This window comes from Suncus etruscus, chromosome 1 (assembly GCF_024139225.1).
Source record: "Suncus etruscus isolate mSunEtr1 chromosome 1, mSunEtr1.pri.cur, whole genome shotgun sequence".
Taxonomy (NCBI): Eukaryota; Metazoa; Chordata; class Mammalia; order Eulipotyphla; family Soricidae; genus Suncus; species Suncus etruscus.
Window position 1 is genome coordinate 61,519,111 of NC_064848.1, and position 16,697 is coordinate 61,535,807.

The 16,697-nt window shown below is 40.0% G+C and overlaps 1 protein-coding gene and 2 non-coding genes across 3 annotated transcripts in view; 1 reads left to right on the plus strand and 2 right to left on the minus strand.

Moving 5' to 3' along the window:
• LOC126008845 (phospholipid-transporting ATPase FetA-like) overlaps window positions 1-16,697 on the plus strand; it is a 104,435-nt gene that overhangs the window by 48,765 nt on the left and 38,973 nt on the right. The window contains exons 12-15 of the mRNA XM_049773126.1: window positions 2,036-2,244; window positions 8,942-8,951; window positions 14,746-14,758; window positions 16,390-16,410. Of these exons, the coding sequence (XP_049629083.1) occupies window positions 2,036-2,244; window positions 8,942-8,951; window positions 14,746-14,758; window positions 16,390-16,410 (253 nt within the window). The remainder of the gene's footprint in view (window positions 1-2,035; window positions 2,245-8,941; window positions 8,952-14,745; window positions 14,759-16,389; window positions 16,411-16,697) is intronic.
• LOC126029422 (U6 spliceosomal RNA) lies at window positions 5,737-5,840 on the minus strand. Its single transcript, XR_007503005.1, has one exon. It is a non-coding gene; the product is annotated as a U6 spliceosomal RNA (small nuclear RNA).
• On the minus strand, window positions 9,355-9,485 carry LOC126032432 (small nucleolar RNA SNORA51). Its single transcript, XR_007503867.1, has one exon. It is a non-coding gene; the product is annotated as a small nucleolar RNA SNORA51 (small nucleolar RNA).

Genomic DNA, 16,697 nt, shown 5'->3' on the forward strand with positions numbered 1-16,697 from the left:
ACCCTCCCTAAGGAGCTGAATGGATAATGGGGGAAAGCCTAGGGTACCTTCAAGCTCCACCATGGGGCCCAACTCACCGGCTTGCCCAGGCACATGGCCCGGGGAAGCCCTGGAGATCTGGAGCAAGGCGGTAGAGGGGTGCTGGGGTTACCCAAGTCCCGCACCCCCACTAGGCCTGGTCAAGAAGGCCTCCGGCATGGCGGGGGCCTGCCAAACCTCCTCCTGCTGGACTCCCGGCTCCCAGGCAATGTGTTATTTTAAATGGAAGAAAAGTATGACAAAGACAAGAAGGGAAATTTAGATAAAACAGAGAGGGGAAAGTGGAGAGGACAAGAGAGGCTATCCTATAGATTGACTACTTAGAAATTTACCAGAGTCAACTTCTATAAGATATTGGGGGGGGGGAGTCAATCTGGGTTGCCATGGATAGAACCTAGGCTGGCTGAATACCAGAAAAGCACCCTACATGCTGTACTATACCTTCGGCCCCAGTCCTAGTTCTACTTATTTATTTAATTTTTAATTTTTATTTTAAATAATATATGTACTTAAATACCATGGTTACAAACATATTTGTAGTTGGGTTTCAGTCATAAAAAGTACACCGCCTTAGGCTGGAGCAATGGCACAGTGGTAGGGCATTTGCCTTGCAGTGGCAGATCCAGGATGGACCTGGTTCAGTCCCCGGTGTCCCCTTAGGCAGGATCGAATTCTGAGCCCATAGCCAGGAGTAATCCCTAGCATCACCGGGTGTGGCCCAAAAAACCAACCCCCTCCAAAAAGTATACCCCTCACCAGTGCTACCTTCCTGCCACCAATGCCCCATCTCCCTCCTCACCTACTCCCTGTCTGTCTTCAAAGCAGGCATTCTATTTCTCTATAAGCTATTTCTTATTTTCCCAGCTTTCCTTCTTTTGAAACAAAGAAGCTTTGACTGCTTCAAGTTTCTTTCTCAAATCCACACCAATTGGATTTATACAACAGCATCAATAATCTATTACCGTATTTGCGGACGTATAAGACTACTGGGCGTATAAGACAACCCCCTAATTTTGCAGTTAAAATTATAGGTTTAGGCCTATATTTGCTGTATAAGACAGAACGTTCCTGTGCTGCAACTGTATGTACCACAGTGAGCCAATCACAAGCAAAGGTTCAAAGGTCATATAATAGACTTCCTCTCTGACTCTGGCCAATCTGAGCAGGCTTTTGACCGTGCAGATTCGGGTCCAGAACATTGTCTAATTTGCATGCACAAAAAGCCTGTTTGGGGGGCCGGAGAGATAGCATGGGAGGTAAGGCGTTTGCCTTTCATGCAGGAGGTCATCGGTTCGAATCCCGGCGTCCCATATGGTCCCCCGTGCCTGCCAGGAACAATTTCTGAGCCTGGAGCCAGGAATAATCCCTGAGCACTGCCGGGTGTGACCCAAAAACCACCAAAAAAAAAAAAAAAGCCTGTTTGGATTGGCCGAGTTAGAGAGGCGGTCCGAGCAGCTTTGCAGTGATTGGTACAGGATCGAGTTGGAAAATTCATTTTGTGGCAGTATTCAGACAATTTTCGTTTAGCGGCATATTGAAACATTTTTCGGGATATACTCAGAGTATAAGACGACCCCCGATTTTCCTTTGACCTTTTTTTTGTTTCAAAGTCGTCTTATACGCCGGAAAATATGGTAATTAAGTTAAGGCAGCCTTTTATAAAGTAAGCTGAACTATTACTTTCATCATTGTAGAAATTCAAAACATATAAAATTTCTCATATACATTTTGGAAAAAAGAAAAATGAAAGGGGAGTATATGTGTGTGTGCCTTAGCAAAGTCAATCTAGTGTATCTGGATCCAGATGATAAAGCCTTTTGTGATAATAAATGAAATCTGAATTACAAAGTATTGACTGGTTGGAAAGGACCTCCAAAATCATGGTTCTTAAGGAAGATACTCTGATTTTCAGATGCTGAGCCTTGTCTAACACAGGACAGATACAAAGAAAGTAGGATGATGTTTACTTATACTTCTTTTCTTTCCTTATTCTTAGTGTTGAGATAATAAGATTGGGTAACAGTTTCTATATCAACTGGGATCGGAAAATGTATTATGCACCAAGGAATATACCAGCACGGGCTCGTACGACCAGCCTTAATGAAGAATTGGGCCAAGTCCAGTATCTATTCTCCGACAAAACAGGAACCCTGACTCAGAACATCATGGTTTTCTCCAAGTGTTCTATTAATGGGACATTATATGGTATGCATATCTTTCTCCTTTCTCTGAGTTTGAGGGAAATTTCAGTATATATATATTGTTTTCAAGGATAATCTAGATCTAAATTATTCAATTCTGAAATTCTTATTTATATTTTATGTGCATAACCTTTATTCACTAATATCATGGTTAAATTCTAATTAAATATTTGTTTTTATACCTTATCAATGCAATTCTTCAAATTAGATATTGGCAATATCAAGATGTTTATTCTTTGTTCTCAAGGAATAGCAGTTCACTCCCATTAATTCAAATGAATCAGACCAAAGATTACTAGTGTTATTGATATTATTCCGTCCCCCTCACCAACCTAAACAGTCTTTGAAACTACTTCACAAAGAATTTGATCAATGCCTCCTACACTCAAATTACTCATTTGTATCATGGCTTACCCATGAGCTTGTTTTCATGATGTTACATTCTGATGTGTGTGAACATTCATGCCCAGATGCTAAGAAGCAGAAGAAGGCGAGCTTCTCTCAAGGGCAGGCAATATTTTCTGAGTTATGAGAAACTTCAACACTAAAGAGATATAGTAGTTATATAACACTATAAACACAATTAAATGCCCCCCACACTATATTTTTAACACATTGAGCTGGAGCATACCAATGGTGGCTCACACTTAATGTGACTTAATTAGCACAGATTGGCATGTCAATGTGTTAAATGGTGAGTTTTATGTCTTAAAAATTTTAAATCAATTTTAAAATAGTTTTAAGAGACTGGAGAGATAATACAGCAGGTAAAATATGCTTTGTATATTTGATCCTGTCATCCTAAATATGCTCCCTAAGCTGGCCAGGAGTGATTCCTGAGTGCTGAGTCAGGAGTAACCCCTATGCACTTCTAGATGTGGCCCCAAACCAAAATAAATTAAAATAATTTATTTTATTTTATTTTTTTTAGTTTTTGGGCCACACCCGGCGGTGCTCAGGGGTTACTCCTGGCTGTCTGCTCAGAAATAGCTCCTGGCAGGCAAGGGGGACCATATGGGACACCGGGATTCGAACCAACCACCTTAGGTCCTGGATCGGCTGCTTGCAAGGCAAACGCCGCTGTGCTATCTCTCCGGGCCCCAAATTAAAATAATTTTAGGGGCTCGAGAGATATTTCAGACTTAAAGATACTAGCCTTACACACAGACAATTTAAGTTCAATCCCCAGCACCCCCATCTAGTTTCCAGAACCCCACCAGAAGTGATTGAATACAGAGTCAGGAAAAAGCCTTGAGCACTACTGAATGTGGCCCAAGGACCAGGAAATAATAAAAAATTTAAATATAAAACACACTATTTGCCTAGGTCAGCCAAGTCTTCCTATGTACAAACTCTGAAAGTTTACTTTAAATGTCCTGGGTACTTCTGAATTTGGCATCATACTGTCTTCCACTACTATTCTGTCTCTACTAGCTACTTCACTATATCTTCTCAACATTTATTTTCACATTCTTCTAGGTTTCCAAAGTCTTTCCAAAGTTTCCAAATTTCCAGTTTCCACATGCTTCTGATTTCCAAAGTCTCTATAGGTCCAGTGACTAAACTCCTACTTCTTACCATATTCTCATTTCAAGGAGAAAAGTTAGTCAATAGTAAAATGTTTTTACTATTGACTTGTAGAAAAAAAGGTAAAAAGTTAGTCTATAGTTTAAAAAAACTTTACTATTTATTTAGAGAAAGGAGCAAACTGGAGCAGACAGAGGCCTTAGGAGATTTTTGAAGTTAATAAAACTAGCTTAAATACAATACTTGAGCTTGGCCAAAAGGCCAAGAAGTGATTAGCTTAACTGAAAGTCTAGTTTAATAGAATAAGAAGAGAAAACACCTCCCTTTAAATTACTGTATGAACCAGAAATCCTAAATTATTTATTTATTTTTGGATTTCAGGTAGTACTCAGGAGCTATTCCCCAGCTATGTGATTGGGGTCACTCCCAGAAGTGTATGGGGAACCATGTGGTACTGGAAATATAAACTCTGTGTCCACATGTAATATATGTGTTCAACTTTTTGAATCATCTCTCCAGACCCTCATTCCTAAATTTCTAACAAAATAATTAAAAACACAGATTCAATTTTTTTTTTTTTTTTTTGGTTTTTGGGCCACACCCGGCGGTGCTCAGGGATTACTCCTGGCTCCAGGCTCAGAAATAGCTCCTGGCAGGCACGGGGGACCATATGGGACACCGGGATTCGAACCAACCACCTTTGGTCCTGGATTGACTGCTTACAAGGCAAACACCGCTGTGCTATCTCTCCGGGCCCCACAGATTCAATTTTTTAGTGTTGCAGCATTTCAAAATAACCCATTGTGTAGCTCTCTGGTAGAGCACTTACCTCAAGTATAAGGTTCCTGTATTCAATCTATGGCAACATCAAAACAAAACAAAACAAAAACATAAAAACACAATAGTCCAAATGTAGAAACAACGCATGTATATTATTAGCACATAAATGATAAACCCATTGTGGTATTATTTATATGAAGTCTTTGACCCATGCCACAACATGAAGAGTGAAAACATTTTACTAATTGGAATAAACTAAACATAACAAAATTATCCTGATTATGTAAAATATCTAGACTAAACAAATTTAGAAAGAAAGTAATTGGACATTATTAAGAGTTGTGAAGTCAGAAACTTTTACTTTGGATGCTGGAAAAGTTGCCAAAATATAAAATGATGATTGTTGAACAATACTGTTAATGTATACTAAAAAATACTGTTAATGTTATTAATGCCATTGAGCTATTTACTAAAGATGATTAAAATATGGAGTCTAGGATGATAGCACAGTACAGTGGGCAGAGCATTTGCCTTGCATGCAATTAACCCAAGATCAATTTCTGCATCCCATATAGTGTCCCACACCCACTAGGAGTGAACCCTGAGCACAGAGCCAGAAGTAAACCCTGAGTACTTCTGGGTGTGTCTTCCCCAAAAAAAGATAAATGAGGGATTTTAGTTATTTATCCTTAATTAAGAAATAGTTGTAAGTATGACCTTTCTTTGAAACTCAAATGCAGTTAAAAAAATAACTACACTAACAACTACCATGACCATGTTAATGAGTGAGAGAAGTAGAATGTTTGTCTCGAAGGGGGTGAGGGAGGAGGGAGATTGGAAGCCTTGGTGGTGGGACTGTTGCACTGGTGAAGGAGGTGTTCTATGTGTGACTAAAACCCAACTACAATCATATTTTTAATCACGGTATTTAAATAAAGACTTTATAAAATATAAATAAAATGCAGAAATATGAGACAAAAAGAAAAGAAACTCACATCTCTGCTCTGTTTACTTGCCAACAGGTAAAAAAAACTTGAGCGACGATGACATGACAGCAGATAACTCTGAGGTGAGTAATTATAGCTCTTTTTTGAGATTCTTGTAGGAATTGGGTGAGACTTGTAGCTGCACAGCAAATTTTTTATACAAATGAGACTCATTTGATGTCTGAAATACAGAAGTTTTTTTTTTTAATATGGAACACTTTATGAACTTGATTGTAATCTTTGCACAGGGGCCATGCTAATCTTTGTATTGCTCCAATTTTAGTATATGTGCTGCTAAAGCGAGCACAGAAATACTAAAGTTTTTACAAACATTATAATCTAAAAAAAACCTTATAATATCAGAAAGTATTTTATAAATGGCACTTATTTGAAGGGATTTGGGTTTGTATTTTAAAATACAAATATCTTTATTGTTTTATTTCTTTTGGGGGTTGGGCCACACTTGGTGATGCTCGGGGGTTACTCCTGGCTCTGACCTCAGAAATTGCTCCTGGCTGGGAGGACCATATGGGATGTGGGGGGATGGAACTGCAGTCAGTCCTAGGTCAGCTGCGTGCAAGGTAAATGCCCTACCACTGCGCCACTGCTCCAGCCCTATTGTTTTATTTCTGTTAAAAATGGTATCAGGGATCTTGGGCGGGCTAAGCAGCATCTGTTCTTCAAAACTGAAGTTGTAAATCCAACCCCAAGTGCACCCAAATGTGTCAAGTACAATTCCTGCCACTTTGCTGTTGGACAGTCCCCTGATAACTAGCTATAGAATAAGCTATTTCCTCTGTAGGAATCCTTCATAGCTTCCTCTACAACCATCAAGGCAAAATACATTATATAAAAAATTTTAGGGCTGGGGATGACGATCAGCAGTACCTCACATATCTGAGGCTTTGGGTTTGATCTGTAGCACACATACATACATATTTATACATACATACATACATATTATTTATAGCTATGTCACAGCTTCTGAAAGAATTTCCTCATTTGTCACCTTCTACCCTCCATTCTGAATCTACTTTTTATCATCTGATATCTCATATTTTTATACTTTTATTAAGTAACTAGATTTGTTTTTCTACTTTATTTAATTGATTGGCTTTCAATTTCAGTTATCTATAAGAATATTCTTATGTCTATTCAGGGGCTAAACTAGAAAGTGCAAATTCTTAACTTTTTCTTTTATTCATAATATTCATATCATATTAATTCTAGTCCCCAATTTTCAAACCACCTCCTTTGTATTTATTGTCTTTACTTCATCATTTTTCTTTTTTATATAATAATTTTTATTTTGACCAAAGTGGATTACAAATCATTCACAGTAAAATTTTAGGTATATAGTGACATTGAATCAGGGGCATTCCCACCACGAATGTTGTCCTTTCTCTCTCCCCGTTCCCAGCATACATCTTATATCCTCCTGCCCATCAGGCTGCTAGTAGAAGTGGTCCCCTCTGTGTCTAGCTTGTTGTAGATTGGCTATTGATCCTGTTGTCATTGGCTTTGGATTTTGGGTACCTACAACTGATAATTTTTTATTTCTACTCAATATTCATACAACTGTTTGGTCTTGGTACCCTCCATCATTTCCCCCTCAGTTTCTGAGGCGGAACAAGATAGTTCAAGTTATGTAGTTCTGTTTGAAGGAAAGAAGAAAAACCGGGGGGGGGGGCAAAAATTAAACAAGCAAAAAAAATGGGAGGAGTCCTTCTAGAGGCAATAAATATTGGTTTAAGAGAAGAAAGGGGAAAAGGAAGAAAAACATAACAACAATACAAAAAGACTCAAACTAAGAACCCAAAAAGCACCACAGCAATAAAGACAACAATCAAACAATAATCCTGGTCCCAAAATAAAAACAAAACAAAGCATAAAAACATAAATCAAAACAAAGCAAAACAAAACAAAAACAACAACAATAACAATAAAAAATTAATTTGTGCTTTTTTTTTTTTTGCATGGACGCACTAAATATTGAGATTAGAAAGGGAATTCCCTTGACAGGAACTTGTTGTCTTGATTTGGATTTCCGGTGAGTGATGGTGAACATATTTTCATGTGTCTCATGGCCATCTGTCAGTCTTCCTTGGAAGAGTGTCTATTCATTTCCATTCCCCATTTTCCTATGGATTTATTAGGTTTTGTGGAGCTCACCTTTCTGAGTGCTATGAATATCCTAGATATCAGCCCTTTATCTGATGTGTCGAGTGTGAATATTTTTTCCCATTCTGTTAGCTATCTTCTGGTTTTAGATAGTGTTTCTCTTGCCATACAGAAACTCTTTAGTTTGATTTAATCCCATTTATTCAGGTTTGATGCTAGTACTCTTGCCATTGGCATTTCATCTTCAAATCTGATTTTTTGAGGTATATGTCTTAGAGTGTTCTTCCTATTTTTTCCTCGATGAACTTTATAGATTTGGGTCTGATTTTAAGGTCTTTAATCCATTTTGAGTTGATTTTTGTGTAGGGTGTGCAGTGTGGACCAATCTTTAGTTTCTTGCAGGTTGCTATCCAGTTGTTCCAACACCATTTGTTGAAGAGACTGTCTTTGTTCCAATTCAGGTTCTTGGATCCTTTGTCAAATATTAGTTGACCATATATTTGGGGGGTTATCTCTGGATATTCTGTTCTAACCCACTGGTCTGAGACTCTGTCTTTGTTCTAGTACCATGCTGTCTTGATGACTACAGCTTTTTAATAAAGCTTCAGGTTAGGTAAAGAAATGCCACCCAGTTTCTTGTTTTTTGGTATGGATTTGGCTAGTCTAGGTCTTTTGTGATTCCAGATGAACTTTATAATTGATTGTTCAAGTTCCTTAAAAAATGATTTCTGTGGGTCCAAAGAGATAGCATAGAGGTAAAGCATTTGCCTTGTATGCAGAAAGTCGGTTGTTTGAATCCCAGCATCCCATATGGTCCCCTGAGTCTGCCAGGAACAATTTCTGAGCATAGAGCCAGGAGTAACCCCTGAGCACTGCCAGGCGTAACCCAAAAACCAAAAAAAAAAAAAAAAAAATGATGTATGGATTTGGATAGGGATTGCGTTGAATCTATATAGCAATTTAGGTAAGATGGACATTTTGATTATGTTGATTCTTCCACCCATGAGCAGGGGATGTTCTTCCATTTCCTTAGGTCCTCTTCAATTTTTTTCTGAAGCAATTTGAAGTTTTCATGGTATAGGTTTTTCGCTTCTCTTGTCAGGTTGATTCCTAGGTATTTGATATTTTTTAGATACTATTTTAAATGGGATTGACTTCTTAATGTATTTTTTCTCTGCTTCGTTATTTATATAGAGGAATGCTATTGTCTTTTGTGTATTGATTTTTGTATCTAGCCACTGTGCTATATTGGCTTACTGTTTCTAGGAGTTTTACTGTGGACTCTAGGGTTTTCTATGTATATCATCATATTATCTGTAAATAGAGATAGTTTGACTACTTCTTTCCCTATCTGGATTCCTTGGATTCCCTTCTCTTGTCTGATTGCTATTGCTAGTACTTCCAAAACTATGTTGAATAGGAGAGGAGAAAGTGGGCAGCCTTGGCCTTGTTCCTGACCTTAGTGGGAAAGTTTTCAGTTTTTCACCATTAAGGATAATGTTGGCAGTGGGCTTTTTTAGATAGCTGTAAGTATCTTGAGGAAAGTTCCTTTCAACCCTATTTTGCTGAGTGTTTTCAGCATGAATGGGTGTTGGATTTTGTCAAATGTCTTTTCTGCATCAATTGATATGATCATTTAGTTTTTGTCTTTCTCCTTGTTGATGTTGATGTTGATGTTGATTGATTTGCCTATGTTTTTTTTTTGTCTCCCAATTCACAATACAGACTAGGCAAAGGGCCTGGGTTGAGGTGTATATGGGGTGCATTTACTGTACCACCTCTTTCTATACAGTCAGTGTAAAGAACAGTCTGTGATTTGCTTATGTTGAACCATCCTTACATCCCTGAGATGAAACCCACTTGGTCGTTGTAACCCATCCCCTCATTATTCCTGTGTAACTTAATCTTACCTGCTAGACCCTCCCATTCCTGGGCGGGGTCTTGCTATGTGTAACTTTACCTGCACGACCCTCCCATTCCTGGGAGGGGTCTTGGGAAGGTTAGATAAGGCCTTTGGACCTCTTATGCACTGTTGGTGGGAATGCCTTCTAGTCCAACCTCTATGGAAAGCAATATGGAGATTCCTCCAAAATCTGGAAATTGAGCTCCCATTCGACCCAGCTATTCCACTCCTAGGAATATACCCTAAGAACACAAGATTACAATACAAAAACCCCTTCCTCACACCTATACTTATTGCAGCACTATTCACAATAGCCAGGCTCTGGAAACAACCAAGATGCCCTTCAACAGAAAAATGGCTAAAGAAACTGTGGTACATATACACAATGAAATATTATGCAGCCATCAGGAGAGATGAAGTCATGAAATTTTCCTATACATGGATGTACATGGAATCTACCATGCTGAGTGAAACAAGTCAGAGGGAGAGAGAGAGACGCAGAATAGTCTCACTCATCTATGGGTTTTAAGAAAAATAAAAGTCATTTTTGCAACAATCCTCAGAGACACTGAGAGGAGGGCTGGAACTTCCAGCTCACTTCATGAAGCTCACCACAAAGAGTGGTGAGTGCAGCTATAGAAATAACTACACAGAGAACTACCATAATCATGTGAATGAATGAGGAAACTGGAAAGCCTGTCTGGAGTACAGGTGGGGGTGTGGTGAGATGAAGGGAGATTTGGGACATTGGTGGTGGGAATGTTGCACTGGTGAAGGGGGTGCTCTTTACATGAAACCTAGTCACAGTCATTTATGTAATCAAGATGTTTAAATAAAGAAAAAAATAGAAAAAAAAAAAAAAGATAAGGCCTTTGTCCGGAAGGGAGAGGGATTAAGTATTTTGCCAGCATGGAGGAAGCAAGAGAAGGACAATTTAGTTGCAGGGCTGAATAAGATTCCAGCGTAAATGGTTAAGATAGACCACTCATGTGGTGGATAGGGCATGAATAAAGCTGATACTTCCTGAAGCCTGCTTGTGAGTGAGATTTCTGCCTGCCGCTCTCCTGGACCCAGGTATCCGCAGGCCGAAAGGGGGTTGCAGAGCCATGTGGCCTGGGATGACAGAGAAAGGTTCTTCCATCCATCCAAGCCCATCCTAAGGGCATACATAATTAATTTAAACAACAGGTCATAGTGTATATTCTTTTTGATGTACTGTTGAATTCGGTTTGCTAAGATTTTGTTGAGGACTTTTGCTTCTATTTTCATTAGTGAGATTGGTCTGTAGTTTTCTTTCTTGGTGGGGTCTTTGCCGTCTTTGGGAATAAGTGAGATGTTTGCCTCGTAAACAGAGTTAGGAAGGATTCCTGTCTTTTCAATGTTTTGAAAGAGCCTGAGGATCAGTGGTTCTAAGTTTTCTCGGAATGTTTGATAGAATTCATCTGTAAAACCATCTGGACCTGGACTTTTGTTCTTGGGAGTTTCTTGATTACTGATTCAATTTCCTCAGATATGATTGGCCTGTTTAGGTTTTCTACATCCTCCTTTTCCAGTCTCAGAAGATGATATTTTTTCCAGAAATCTGTCAACTTCTTCTGGGTTCTCTAACCTGAGTATAGTTGTTTGTAATAAGGTCTCATGATGTGTTGGATTTCTTGGGGTTCTGTTGTAATTTCTCCACTTTCATTTGCAATCTTGTTTATTTGGGTGATTTCCCTCACTTTTTTTGGTGAGTCTTGCCAGTGGTTTATCTATCTTATTTATTCTTTAAAAAAAAAAAAACAGCTCCTGGTCTCACTGATTTTTTTGTATTGTTTTCCTAGTTTCTATGTTATTTATTTCTCCTCTGGTTTTTATTATTTTCTGTCTTCTAGTTGTGTGTGGGTTTCTTTGTTGCTGTTTTTTTTTTTTATAATTTTTTTATTTTTAATTATGAGAACAAAAGATGCAAAGAAAGAGGATAAGGTAAAGTTACAGTGGAAGGACAATCACCCATAACATAATTATCAGAAGAAGTCCCCTTGCTGATATCTTAACTTTGAACTTTCACCAAAGAAAGTTAAGATAAATAAAACAGAATCCATGTGCAATTACTTTGTCCCTCAAGTCTCCAGATTGTAGCACATTATAATATTTCATAACAGGATACAAGGCAATCTAAAGCCATCAAACTTACGTAACTCCTTAAACATTAGAGGCATAGTATTTTTTACATTTCCATGTACATGCATATTAGCTTAAGTTAACCTCAAATTTTAAGTGGGTGCGTTTTAAGGATTAGAGTCAAAGGAGCACAGTAAAAACGGTGTTAGAGTGGCAATTGTTGTTTGCATAGGCCCACCAAAATATGAGAGGCATGGAAAGGAATAACCTTGGCCTAAATACAAAGAGATCCTACCCCTGAAGTTTCCTGGCATAAGACCAGCTCTAGGCCTCAGGAAAGTTATCGTTCGATCCAAGACTTTGTCTGTAGTGCCAACACACTTTTCACACAGTCTCTGTTGTTGGTCTCATGTTTCTGTATTAAAGATTCTGGAATCTGCATGTCCTACATTGAAGTCATGATGTGGAGTGCCTTCTCGTTTCAACTCACCATGAAAGGGCAATGCAGGAAGCCCTTTCCTGTAAGCAGGTTGTTGTTGTTAAGTCTTCTCAGTGTTAAGGGAAGTCTCTTTTGAGCAGGACGATGTCTGAGCAGTAGTAGGGTCTTCCGTGGTAGAGGATTGCTTCCAGGTGATGTTATAGACAAACCTCACAATTAAGGGGCAATACAGCAAGCCCTGTCCAGTAAGCAGGTCATTGTTCTTGTTGTCTTCTCAGTGTTAAGGGGTGTTTCTTTTGAGTAGATGTCAGAGCAGCTGTAGGGTCTTTCCTGGTACAGGAATGCCACCAGGTGATGTTATATACAACCTTGGATGTTTTGTAAATGTCTTCTGTAGATCAAGGGGTGAATGGCGAATGTCCATTCTTCTGAGGCCTGTGCCAGGTCTTTATGTCAATGTTCAGGGTGTAAGGTCTCATTGCACTACAAGATTTTTATTAGATAAGAACTTATTGGTATGTATAGTATTTTTCCATGTTAGTGTGCCTACGCAAACAAGATATAAAGCCACGTGGTGCTATCAGATATATGGGGGCATTAGAACATTTCCAACAAGACCCATGACTTGGTTCAAACATAAGTATTAAACTGAGGGATTCTTTCACACCAAATTCCATATTGAGCAGTTCACAAAGAGAAGATAAAAAACATGGGGGGGGGGATCATCACTGTATAAGAAAGTATTTAGCAAAAGTTATAGCTGTCAAAGAAAACACCCATAAAATGTTGAAAAGATATGTGTCCTTTTTATGCCTTTTAAAATAGTTGGGTGGGTGTTAACTCTAGGGCACCACTTTGGTCTGTGACTTAGGACTCAACAGTACTTAAGTTAGAAAGGGTATAAAAGGAGTAATGATGATAGGAGTTAAAGAAGTTAAAGAGAGGGGCCGGAGAGATGGCATGGAGGTAAGGCGTTTACCTTTCATGCAGAAGGTCATCAGTTCGAATCCCGGCGTCCCATATGGTCCCCTGTGCCTGCCAGGAGCAGTTTCTGAGCACAGAGCCAGGAAAAACCCCTGAGCACTGCCGGGTGTGACCCAAAAACCACAAAAAAAAAAAAAAAAAAAAAAAAAAAGAAGTTAAAGAGAAATATGAACTTATGAAGGGGTATGCAAAAGGGCAGAGTAAAAAATAGACATTCTGCATACATAAAAACATAATTCAATGATAGTGAGTACTATTAAAGTTTCTTGTGAGAGTACTATGACAGTTTCTTGTGAGAGTACTATTAATGTTTCTTGTGAGAGTACTATTAATGTTTCTTGTGAGAGTACTATTAATGTTTCTTGTGAGAGTACTATTAATGTTTCTTGTGCGTAGCCCCCGCGCGATTTTGAAAATGTAGACTGGACAGAGATTACCAGTGCCAGCCAAACCTCCTCCTGCTAGACTCCCGGCTCCCAGGAAGGAGAGATCCTTCAAGAAGCTGGGAGACCAGAAGCTCAGAGCCCCACCCGGACCCTCCCTAAGGAGCCGCATGGATGGTGGGGGAAGGCCTAGGGTACCTTCAAGCTCCACCAAGGGACCCAACTCACCGGCTTGCCCAGGCGTGTGGCCCGGGGAAGCCCTGGAGATCTGGAGCAAGGCGGCAGAGGGGTGCTGGGGTTACCCAAGTCCCGCACCCCCCCTAGGCCTGGCCAAGCAGGCCTCCGGCATGGCGGGGGCCTGCCAAACCTCCTCCTGCTAGACTCCCGGCTCCCAGGAAGGAGAGATCCTTCAAGAAGCTGGGAGACCAGAAGCTCAGAGCCCCACCCGGACCCTCCCTAAGGAGCCGCATGGATGGTGGGGGAAGGCCTAGGGTACCTTCAAGCTCCACCAAGGGACCCAACTCACCGGCTTGCCCAGGCGTGTGGCCCGGGGAAGCTCTGGAGATCTGGAGCTAGGCGGCAGAGGGGTGCTGGGGTTACCCAAGTCCCGCACCCCCCCTAGGCCTGGCCAAGCAGGCCTCCGGCATGGCGGGGGCCTGCCAAACCTCCTCCTGCTAGACTCCCGGCTCCCAGGAAGGAGAGATCCTTCAAGAAGCTGGGAGACCAGAAGCCTCTTTGTTGCTGTTTTATCCAGCTCCTTAAGGTGTCTCTTTAAACTGTTGATTTTTGATCATAGTTTGTAATTTTCCTCTTTCCTGACATAGGCCTGTATTGCTATGCGTTTCCCCCTAATTACTGCTTTTGCTGTGTCCCACAGATTTTGACAGCTTGTCTGCTCAATGTTGTTAGTCTAAAGGAATCTTTTTTATTTCTTCCTTGAGTTCCTCTTTGATCCAGCTGTTGTTGAGTAGCATGTTGTTTAATCTCCAGGTATTGGATTTTCTCTGCAATTTTCTTTTATAGTCAATCATGATCTCTGTTGCATAATAATCTGATAGGTGCTTCTGATAATCCTTATGATTGTGATTTTGTGTAAGTTAGATTTATATCCTAAGGCATGGCCTATTCTAGAGAAGGTTCCATGTGCACTTGAGAAGAATGTGTATTCTGTTTTCTTGGGGCGGAGATCCCTGTATAAGTCTATTATGCCCATTTCCTCTAGTTTCTCATTTAGGGCTCTTATATCTTTGCTGGTTTTCTGCCTAGTGGATCTGCCTAGTGATGATAGGGGAGTATTAAAATCCCCTATTACTATCACATTTCCCTCCATATGTTTCTCTAGGTTTGTGAGCAAATGCCTTATATATTTTGATGGCTCTACAGTCGGTGCTTAGGTATTGATCAGAGTTAGTACTTCTTGGTCTAAGGTTCCCCTGATCAGTAAGTAATGACCCTCTAGGTCTCTGAGCACTTCCTTGAGGTTGAATGCAGTTTGATCTGATATGAGAATGGCTGTCCCAGCTTTGTTTTATGTTTTCCATTGGCTTGAATGCTTGATTTTCACCCTTTTATTCTAAGCCTGTGTCTATCCTGCTCTGTTAGGCGTGTTTCTTGCAGGCAGCAGAAATCTGGTTTTTTGTTTTCTGATCCAACCCTCTATTCTGTGTCTTTTAATGGGGGGATTTAGCTCATTGACATTTAAGTTAATTTTTGACAGAGTGGGATGTTGTGCTATTGTACTGAGTAGATTGGTTGTTGTTACAATCAGGGGTTTGGATTGTGTAATACATCTTTAAGTATATTATTTAGAGTTGGCTTGGTTAGTGCAAATAGTGTGAGGTCTTTCTTATCTGAGAATGTTTTAATCCTCCCTCCCATATGAATGAGAAATTTGCTGGGTAGTGAACTCTAGGTTGGAGGTTTCTTTCATTCAGTAGTTTGAATATGTCATTCCACTGTCTTCTTGCTTGAATTGTTTCAAATGGGAGATCTGGTTTGATTCTTATTTTCTTTCCTTTGTACTTGAGAGATTTTTTTCCTCTGTTATTGCCTTAATGAATTCATCTTTCTCTTTGTTTTTTGCCATTTGGATTACTATATGTCTTGGTGTTGGTTTATTAGAATCTAATTTATTAGGGACTCTTTTTTCATCTTGGATTTGAACCGGAGCCTCTTTCCCGAGTGTGGGAAAGTTTTCTGCTATGATTTCCCTCACCACTTGTTCTTCTCCTTTCCCTCTTTCCTTCCCTTCTGGTATTCCTAGAATCCGTAGATTATTTCTTTTGTCATTGTTTATTAAATACCTAACATTTTCTTCCAGTGCCTTACCTCTTATTTCCTTATTGGCTTCTTTGTCATTTTTGGTTTGGAGTTTTCTTCAAGTTCCTCTATGCAATTCTCCAACTGTGTAATTCTGCTATTATGGCTTGCTAAGATGTTTCTAATTTTCTTTAATTCTATATGTATGAATTCTCTCATCTACTATAAAAGTTCATATTTGAGTTGGTTGACTTGCTCAGCTATGGATTTCTTGAACTCACTGGCAAGTGATTCTTTGATTTCTAATGTCATGGCTTTCAATGCCACTTTTATGTCCTCATCTATTGGGTTCATGCGTTTTGGTGGACTTGGAAACCTGCTAGGATTTCTTTCCATATGTTGGGCTGATAGTGTCTTCCTTGGTTTCCCCATATTTATTTGCTTTGGTGGTACAAAATGTTCTGCGCTTGTTCTCAGCCCTCCTATATCACCTGTGGTGTGTGGGTGGATCCTTACTCTGGAGTGCAGCCCTAGGCGGGGATGGTGAGTGCCCTGCCCTCAGGATCTATGATCTCAATACCTGTGAGAGTGTGTAGTCTCTCAGCTCTGATAATGGCAACCTCTGATAGCCTCGCCTCAGATCTACCAGTAGTAGCTGTGAGAGGAGTATATCACTACCCATCCAGTTCCCCAGGCACTGCTAATGATAACCAGAAGCCTCCCCTGAGCTCTGCCCTGGGTTTCTGGGAGAGAAGCAGGTTACCAACCATCTTGGTCCCAATGCAATTGGCAGCCTCCCATGAGATCAAGCCCCAATATTTTCGAGAGAGACGGGTCATCACCCAGGCATGTCCCCAGGCATGCACTGAAGCCTCCTGAGTTCAAGCCCCGGTACCAGTGAGAGTTGGCACCCATCCTTCCCCAGGCGTGCACCCCAGCCTTCTGACTTCAAGCCCCAGTACATGCAGGAGA